This window comes from Colletes latitarsis, chromosome 14 (assembly GCF_051014445.1).
Source record: "Colletes latitarsis isolate SP2378_abdomen chromosome 14, iyColLati1, whole genome shotgun sequence".
Classification (NCBI taxonomy): Eukaryota; Metazoa; Arthropoda; class Insecta; order Hymenoptera; family Colletidae; genus Colletes; species Colletes latitarsis.
The window spans coordinates 26,034,862-26,044,755 of NC_135147.1; the positions used below are offsets into that span (position 1 = coordinate 26,034,862).

General features: G+C 36.9%; 3 protein-coding genes across 3 annotated transcripts in view; 2 read left to right on the plus strand and 1 right to left on the minus strand.

Annotated features, from left to right (window-relative positions):
- Window positions 1-2,244, plus strand: part of LOC143349785 (nephrin) — a 135,353-nt gene extending 133,109 nt beyond the window's left edge. The window contains exons 13-15 of the mRNA XM_076781312.1: window positions 1,422-1,661; window positions 1,771-1,886; window positions 1,992-2,244. Of these exons, the coding sequence (XP_076637427.1) occupies window positions 1,422-1,661; window positions 1,771-1,886; window positions 1,992-2,072 (437 nt within the window). The 3' untranslated portion in view covers window positions 2,073-2,244. The remainder of the gene's footprint in view (window positions 1-1,421; window positions 1,662-1,770; window positions 1,887-1,991) is intronic.
- A 4,054-nt stretch (window positions 2,245-6,298) lies between these two features.
- Trax (Translin associated factor X) lies at window positions 6,299-7,783 on the plus strand. The gene is made up of 2 exons (XM_076781231.1): window positions 6,299-6,487; window positions 6,593-7,783. The coding sequence occupies exons 1-2, from the start codon at window positions 6,472-6,474 to the stop codon at window positions 7,417-7,419; spliced, it is 843 nt and encodes a 280-aa protein (XP_076637346.1). The 5' UTR covers window positions 6,299-6,471; the 3' UTR covers window positions 7,420-7,783.
- Window positions 7,784-7,843: 60 nt separating this feature from the next.
- On the minus strand, window positions 7,844-9,813 carry LOC143349676 (uncharacterized). Its single transcript, XM_076781085.1, has 7 exons — window positions 9,549-9,813; window positions 9,190-9,255; window positions 8,892-9,077; window positions 8,631-8,830; window positions 8,419-8,546; window positions 8,234-8,342; window positions 7,844-8,174 (listed from the first exon to the last, which is right to left on the minus strand). The coding sequence occupies exons 1-7, from the start codon at window positions 9,645-9,647 to the stop codon at window positions 7,844-7,846; spliced, it is 1,119 nt and encodes a 372-aa protein (XP_076637200.1). The 5' UTR covers window positions 9,648-9,813.
- Between the last annotated feature and the right edge of the window lie 81 nt (window positions 9,814-9,894).

Sequence of the window (9,894 nt, forward strand, 5' to 3'; positions counted from 1 at the left end):
GAAAAAGTTTCGAGAATGAAAATCCCCCGACACTACGCTCGCAGCGAACCGTACGGAATTATTTCGTTCGACTTTTCGTCAATGATATCGTTACTGTTATCGTAGCTACTTCTAATCGCGTTAATTCCGATCGTCGCGATAGATACGCGATCGCAGCCTTCTTTCTGACGTTTAAAATAAAAAAAGAATGCAGGGTAGTAGCCAAATGAGAATTGGACACGGTCCCATTTCGCCTCTTTCGCGGATCGTTCTCGGTGCATCTGCAGTCGGTGTTACGCAACCCCCGGGGCCGTTGTTCGGAAATACATAACACAATCGAGGAGAAAAGAATGCGTTTCGACAATTTAATCGAACGGTATCGTTAAATAAAAAAAACACTGGACGAAATTGTCATTCGAACGTCGAATCGATGCGAATCCAACGTTAACGGAACGAGGTTAATTATCAACGAGGGAACATCGCGTTCGGTGCAAGAAACTATAATCACCGTAAAATACGCGGATTTTGCCAAGATGGTAAACAATTATTAATCGCCGTCGGGATACGAGAAATCTTGAGACACGTCTTAAGCGAGGCAGGAAATACAACGTTGCTTGTCGGCACGTTGGCACGGTCGACCTCCGCAGAATCCGGAAACGAGCCTCGAAATTTATGAGCTATTATTATGCATTCTGTTTTCCCTCGTCCGTTTCTTCCTTTTACTTGAACCCGTGTCGTCCGTTCCCCGATAGAAGCACCGGGCCCCCGAACAGTACTACCGCCTCGGAGTCGCTCGCCGCGTTCATTAATCATTCCATGGCAACGAAGACGTCTCGTCGAAGGAGCTGAACGTTAAAACTCCAACGAGAAAACGACGAAATTAAAACGCGCGGGAATCGAACCGAGCATATCCATCCACCGGGTTCTTTAGAAAACCCGTCGATCGCGTGTTTCGCGTGAACGACAAGCCTTCGACACTCGTTACACCGACTCGCGAAGATAGCAACGCGTGAATTAATAAACACGTTAATCGAACGACGCTAAGCGAGTACCGCCTCGACGAAGTTTCGCAATAGACCGAAGTAGTAAGACCCTAATTGGAAGTAGATTAGGTTCCCCAGAAATTTCTCTCAGCAATTCAACCGACGACGTTCTCTGGAGAAGCGTGAACGACAAACAAGTAAATTAGAAACCCGTCGTGTGCCTCGAAGCGATTCGTACGCGCGGAATAAACCGTATAACAGGCTTTCGGAGATTCGCGCGAAGAACGCGTAAAAGAATCGGCTCGAAGGCGAAACAATCGTAAAAGAGACGAACGGAGAGGGATGGACGGTCGTTCGCGGCGAAAGGGAGAAAGAGAGCCAAGTTGAATTAAATTTCGACCACGTACGTCGGTTGAATGAATTATGTATAAGTAGAACTGGTAGAGATTTCGTTTATAGGCGAATCGGTATCTTCGGTGGACATGTCGCCGATTCTGATTGGCCTAGGCGGTACAGCGACCGGTTTGGGGCTAATCGTGACCGGAGTGCTGATGGCGCTTTGGAGAAAACACGCCGCCACCCCGGCGAAACCAAAACCACCCCAACAGCCCAGTATCGCGACTTTCGCTGGCAAAGGCGAAGAAGAGGACGGAAATCCCGATCTCATACCGACGACGGCCTTGACCAACCATTTCACAGGTAACATTCGCACGCTGGAACGTCGATTATTCCGACTAACAGCGAGTTAAACGTCGTTTGACACGAAGATGCCACAACGATAATTTATCTCCCACGAAACTTCTTTCAGATAGAAAGCTTCTACATTATGGATCACTGCCACGAAGGCCGCGTCATTTGGAAGGACGAGAGATGTCTCACGACGTCGTAGAAGATTCGTCGGATTATCCACGAGCATCGCCAAACGTGAGTAACCGAATTTCTAGTATCGTTTTGGTACCAAAGATTCGCGACGAACATTTATTTTATCGCCCTGTTTCTTACAATAACGAGCGACATCTCTTTTTGCAGACGTTTTACAGCCTCCAGAGGCCGCAACGATATTCGGAGACGGTGATCAGGAGCGCGGCGATCCAGGAAAGCTGCATTTAATAATAAAAACAACGACAAAGAAAGAGAACGGTCCTGGTGTCGCGCTGGTAAAGGAAAACAAAATTCATCGTGGATCGCGACAGACAAAAATCAAAAAGACTAACGCCACCATCCTTATGCCATTTTGTACACGTTTAAGCGTACAAACACATTATTAACCATTCGACGACAGTATGCCCTTGTAAATATTGTATATAAATAAAACATCGATTTCGTGTTACACCTGCGTTACATTCAACTTTCCACGATCCCACGTAATTTCTGTCAACAAGACAACGTTTGCCATCGGTAAACTCGCTTCCATTCGCATTAAAATAACAGATTCTGGTGTTTGCCATATCGGAGCCTCTTTACTAACTATCTCTTTAATTTTGTAATAATATCTCATGAATAAATACGAAATACACTGAATTTTCAGTCTAGGAATGGTTCAGAAATTATTATCAAAAATAATACTTGTACAATTTTAAATAATCACGCGTCGAATATTCGTTCGAATAAAATGCAACCATGTGATGTTTAAAGGCCAATTTTTGGCGTATTTTTTATAGAATTTGTAGCAGAACATTTGCCGCTACTTTGAAGTGCCAGTTGACACGAACGTTGACGTTAAACCATAGTACGAATCTGCCTTTATGAATTTCCGACGACAACGAAACAATCGAGGGGATTTATCGTAGCCATTAGCATTCTCTGGTGCAACTAAACTTTCGTATGAGCGTTCATTATTTAACTCGATACGACTCGACGAGACGAGCTTGAAATTTCAAACGTAAAGGACGCGGAGCAACTTGAAATGAAATTATAATAATTACGGGAGCAACGACCGCGAAACGCAAACTCGCGCTAACTCGAAATTTTTGGAATTTTAATACAACGTCGGTACAACTTTTCCCGATAATTGAAAGCAGACGCGTAATGTATTTTCAGACCGAAAGAAAGAAGAGAAGGATCATGGGTTATCGAGACGAGTTCGTTTCGGAATTGGATCGAGCAGCGTGCTATTTTTGCGAAAGATTTAATGCATTCGCGAACGTTAAATGCGCTCTGTAAAAAGGAAATAGCAGAGTATCTCGTACGGCAGTCGAGAACAATGCTTGGAAGCGTATATCTTTCGAGACAGAGCAAAAGGTAATCGCATAAACTCTGTCCGGTTATCGTTGAAATCCAGGCCAAGGAAAGGACGCGACGCGATTTATCGTGGCCGCGTTTCACGATAAGTCTTTGTTTCAAGACCCGAGAGAGCCTCGGATACTACCTAATGAGAGTTTCCTTCTATCCGTCTCTTCTACTTTACAGCGCAATCTCGGTATCTTTCGAGCAGCACTAAATGCATCGTACTGACCTAGTCGGATTACTTATAGTCGAAATCGTTCCGATGGAGCACGCAATTTTTCGCCGAGTGTGGACGCCATCGCGACAAATGATATGCTTCGACCGGTCAAGAATAACAGTCAAACCGTTTTGGTCTCCAAAACATTTAATTAAAATCTCAAAACGAAATACTAACCAAATGTACTCTGTGGTGTATTCCAAATGTACTCTAGAGCCCCATTACCATTTTCGTTCACTCGCAACATTACCAACAGATTTAGAAATGAATTTCAATCCCTTCCCCATAGTCAACTCGCATGTATTCTGCCCATCAATGCTAATTCAGTGAATAGTTTCTCAACTGACCGCCATCCATGAAAAGAGGACGCTAAAATCACCTCCGAATTTTCAGGTCGGTATGGCAGTCAGATTGGGCCAAGGAAATCTAGTCTGTGCTCTTATTATCCTTTGCTGTATCACGCCCGCCGTTATCGATTCAGAGTGGAGTTAGACTGCAGCGCGACCAGCAATGAGAATTAAAATTAAATTCGAATTCTGTATACCATCAGTGGCACCACCTTTATCATTTCGACACAGACGAGATATACCAATAGACCTTACATCCAATGTACTTTCACAGACCAGGTACTCGTCTGTGGTAGTTTTTCAGCCCATTTTTATGGTGCTCTAGAGCCCCACTACCATTTTCGTGTTATTCGCAACATTACCGACAGGTTACAGATATGAACACAAGAGAAAATGAGATAGAAATCACCCCAACCAACCTCCTTTGATGAGGGTGATTCCTTGGAATAGAAACTAGCAATAAAGAAAGAGTTCTGAAAAGAACTGCCCGAAGAACAGACCAGAAATTAACAAAATACATGCGACTCACCAATGTTGAAATAGCACCCATTTGACCAATCCATGATGACGATCCTGCCCAATAGATGTCATCAGAGAGTCGTTATAGTCCTGCTGAATTCTGAAGTCTGCATAGTCCTGTTGAATTTGGATATCCAATGATGATCTATCTCATTTATATCTATAAAGACGATGTAAAAAAGTAGAAACAATTAGAAACTTTCGTTAAAATTGTAGACATTTTTAATTTAATACAAAAGACTTTACGTTGAAAACTAATCACAGATTTCTTATAATTTGGAAAATTTTACGCTGATAGCAACATTTGCAAACAGCATTTTATTCTAGAAATGTAGTAAAATACATCATGTCTACCGACGCCATTAAAATCACGTGACCGTTATAAAGGTAACCGTTACGAAAGTGACCATTACAAATATGCGTTAAATTTTGTCTTGTTTAATTTGAACATCGAACTGTCGTACAATTACGTATCAAAATTTAATAAAAATCAAAAATATGTGAACAAGTATAAATATCTCACTTATTATAGTATATTAAATCTCACCGTTTCAAATGATTCCTTCGATTTGATTGAACAGCATCATGGCGGCTATAGCCGGTGGCGTCCTCAAAATCAGAAACTGTAACAGGAATAAAATACAAAATTTGATTAGAAGCGTTAATATAAATGTACTTATATCACAATTAAACAATGATTGAAGTTGAAATATATCGTACGAGATTGTATACGATTATACTTTCAGAAATATAATAACGAACTACGCAGGTTAAATATCGGAAAATATGCGCGAGACCGATTCAACTTTGTTCGCGATTCCGACTCAATTCGTAATAAAAATGAGTTACTATTAAACGAAGGCATCGTTAGAGAGTAGCAGAGAGAAGTAATAATTAAATGAGAAGCGATTAAATGTCGATAGATAAAACGTCGTACCTTATTATCTAGCAAACTGCTAACACGTCCGATCGCGCCAATTTGTACGTTAGGAATGACGTCAGCGTCCCATTAGCAGCGACATCACGAACTAGGCGGTAGGTGGGGGAACACTCACTGTTTCCGTTACTCGATATTTTTCCAAAGTAAATCTTAAACCTCGAGTTTTAAATAATATTATTGATCGCTCGAAGTTGCCTCAGGTAGAAATTACAATTGCAAACCATTCAAGACCAAAATTTAATTACCAAATGATGTATTATCGTTACAGTTTCCCGCCTGTTACTATGCGGAGCATCCGTCTTTCGATATATCTCGATCTATCACGCAATTCGTAAGTAATTCTATCGGTCGAAATACTTTATAATGTAAATTTTTATGGAAGTATTATTATGAGAATATTACCAATAGATTGACGAGATTCTTCTGATGAAAATAAGGCGAAACACAACCGATGTTGATTCGACCTTTCGTCTTGTGGCGTAGTGTGACCGGCTTCGCGAGTTTCGACGGGTTTCGACAAGTTTGTTTTTCGTTGAAGTGCTTTCCCGGAACGACCGTCCCCCTCGGAACCGTCCCCAGTGTTCGTCTCCTATTACCGAGAATACGAGGTCAGTGATACAAAACAGAAACATTCTCAACGACTGTGAATATTTGTAAATTTCTATAGTAAATTTCTAAACTCTTTCAACAAAAAATGCATATCAAAGATTTTCATCGATGCAAGCGTACGTTTATGTTTCTCGAAATATTTTCAAATTAATCCTTAAACGCAGAATGCGTTATGAAACTATACTTGCAATTTTAATTCGTCAAAGACAAACTTCCATTGAATTGACTAGTACATCATGTACATTATCAACGTTATGACGTGTATTTCATTATACACGTATCACAGACGAAATATAGAAAACTAGCCGTAGTAAAAGGTTGTCTCTATCAAATCTCAGTCCAAATAATTCACAAATATTCGTTTGCACGCGTCGTCCAGCGTTTAAACACATTTTAGATCAGTTCTTAAATCGGACGCTGTTCGTGTACAGAGGATTCAAATTATGAGTCGGTAACACAGTTGTGCTACGGACACGAAACCCCGTAAGATATCAAGTCTATCCTATACCTCGTCAGTGGTGATATTATCATAACTATAACATTAAAGATTGTGCTTCTTGATAATTTGTCGATAGTTTGTAAACGGATAAGATTTTTTAAGCGTCGAAGTGTGGCAAATCGTAGTATTGTAACGATAGAAAAGTTATTGCGATGTCTCGATCCAAAGGTAGATTGTGTTGAGTGTAACAACGATAATAAATAATCATGTTGACCATCGTCGGTTAAAAAAACATTAAAAAGTTTCACTTTCTTATTTTCTGGTTGGATGAAGGAGGCAAAAAAAATCGTCAATACCACTACAATAAGATCAACATTGGTGACAAGGGAAAAGAAGTCGTGGAGAGTATAAACGATAATAGTTTGGTCGTGAAACAATTTCGAACTTACGCAGCTGAATTGGATGATAAACACGATCGTTATGAAAGGATTGTCAAAATCAGCAGAGATATCATAATAGAAAGTAAAAGAATTATTTTCCTTTTGCACACGATAGATAAAGAAAGCAAACAAGAAAGTATATTACACGAAAGCAAAGTGAGACTGCAAACTGTGGCTCAAAATCTTTTTAAATGTATTGCTTTGGAACTAGAAAATCAGCATGCATATCAGTATCTTAACGCATATCGTGCTGGTTTGGAAGAATACATAGAAGCAATTACATTTTATCAATACTTGCATAAAGGTGATGTGGAACATTGGACAGAACTTGAAAAGATACTTACTTACACAATTTCTGAAAAATCTGAAAATAAAACATTATCTACTTTAATTACACCATATGAATTCATCTTAGGAATTGCAGACTTAACTGGAGAACTTATGCGTAACTGTATCAATAATTTAGCAACAGGAGATATAGGTAGCTGTTACCAAACATGCAACTTTGTTAGAAATATGTATAAAGGTTTCCTTGGTTTTACAAGTATTTCAAACAGAGAAATAAATGGAAAACTTTATACGCTCAAGCAAAGTGTCCAAAAAATGGAAAATGTTTGTTATACCATTAAAGTAAGGGGTTCTGAAATACCAAAGCATATACTTGTAGACGTAGCTACCAAAGACTATACACAAAACAACGAAGAATATCTAAAGTATTAATCAGTTGCAAATATTAATAAGTAATACAATTATGTTATTATGAATTTAAACTAATTTCGAATATCTGATAATTATTTTTCAATACTTGCATTTTTTTTTATAAATATCGTACAACAAAATAAATTGTACCTTTGTACTTCTTTCCTTTTATAAGTAGACATAAATATTATTTATACTTCCTAGTATATACTGGTGTATTTGTGGTAGTCTTATTAAACATGTAATTTCAATATCAGAAAAAAACTTCATAAAATATATATTTTTATATTCTAATTTTTATTACAATAATATATAAAATATTAATTTGAATATGAAATAAACTATTCTACATTAATAGAAACTTCTGAATGTATGATAAAAACTACACGAATAATTTTTAAATGTTGCAAAACTTTAATATGACAAAATATTTATTTTGTTGATTCTAACTTTCCCATTCACTTTCAATAAGATCAAAGTATTTTTCATCATCATCCGAATTTTCTGTAGTGCTAGAAGGTTCATATTCAGATTCATCTACAGATTCGTCTGTAGATAAGTCCTCTATATCGGATAAGGTTTCTGAAGGTATTTGTCTAGGAACTTGTTTACGACGTTTACAATGTTCATTTGACACAGTATGTTTATATTGCATTTTGTGTTCAGGATTCTTACGGTAGCACTGCATACCATAACTGCATTCTTTTCTGTTATCTACAATGTTATAGTCAGAATCTTCAGGATGACTAAATTCTGCTTTATGCTGTGCATTTCTCCTATAATGAAAAAATTACTTTGCAAAGGATCTTAAAACAAATGAACAAATCTAAATTACCTATAACATTTTTTTCCATATTTGCATTTTTCCCTTCTAGTGGCATTTGTTGCTACATTAGTAGATGCGTTTGAATTATCTGCTTGCATTGAAATAGGTGATTGAGGACCTGCAATAGTAGGTTCTTTATTTTAGTTTATAGAATACAAGTTCAAATTCTTCTTAGAAATTGTTAGTTTTCTCACTTGTAACAATTTTTGTAGTTGTTCCATTTGTACCTTGAAGTTCAACATTTTGTTCCAATGAAGATGATTGATCTGTATCTTGAGATTTGGATATTAGTTTACAATTTGATGTATCCTCATTTATGAAACTATTTCGTTAGAATACAAAAGAATTAATCGAATTGAACACAATGCTTTTATCAATATATACGAAATTGAAAGTAAAATAAAACCTTGCATTATGAATTTCTTTAAAATTTTGATCTGCTGCACTAGTAGCAGTTTTATCATCTAACAAATTCTTTTTGTTGACATTAATACTCTCATCTTTCATTTTATTCAAAACATTACTAGGAGATCGTAAATTATCCCCTTCTCCAGATTCTGGGCAAGGCTTTTTATTAGGTATATCACACACAACATCTGCTTTAGCCTATAATATAATTAATATAGGATACTGAAGAGTCAAATATTTATATAATTAAACATTATACTTGTCGTTTTAAGACGTTTTCTTGATTGTTTTCCATGATTTCGGGTACTAATACAATTTTAAACCAACATTTGTTTGATACCAGAGAACAAATGTCTCCCGCCTTTATTGGAACAGTAGCACCGATCTTAAGAAGTTGCCATTGCGAAGATTCAGTAGATTTCATATAACACGGTGAAACCTGATTCTAATGAAATAATTTCTATAAAAGACTAATGTGCGTTGTATTGAATCTACAGTAGAATTTTACTACTTTTGCCACTGCGTAATTAGTACAAAACCTACAAAGTTTATCTTACCGGTGTTATGGTCATTTCATTGTTAGATGATAAATTTATCGTTACAGCATTCTTAATATCATCGCACTGAAATTAACGTACGAAGAATAAGTTTGCAATTTAGAATATATATTCCTGAATTCCGACTACGAGAAAGTTTTGCAATTAAACTACAAACGCAATACTCAAAAGGTAACAAAATATCACATCACAGTAAGCGTTCGTAAACGCATGCTCGAAGAAAGTTTAACGCTCAACAGTAATTTCAAATTAGTTTCCAACCAATAGCAATTTCAAAGTAATTACTTACCGTGACCATTTAAGTTATATTTGTACGTTATTTTTTTATTTAATTAGTAGTAATAATAATGTGTACTTACACCAGTTACGACACTTCGACCGATGAAATTATTACCTATTTGTAGGTCTGCTTTTTCTACCGAATCATTATCTACACGAAGTATTTGTAACTTTTTCATTCTGATTATTTATCAAATTTTCATATAATATAAAAAATTTTTCATATTGTAAATTTATCATTGAACACAATTTTTTTTCTAGCAATAAAAAAAATGTTATACACATGTAGGAAAAAAAAAGAAACACGAGCCGAATTTAATCATAGTCGGCTAATTATACAATACGATTAAAAATTTGCACGCTAACGTATCCCGTGCAAAAGATACATATCAAGTTCTTGTTTCATTCATGTAAAATTTTTCCAAG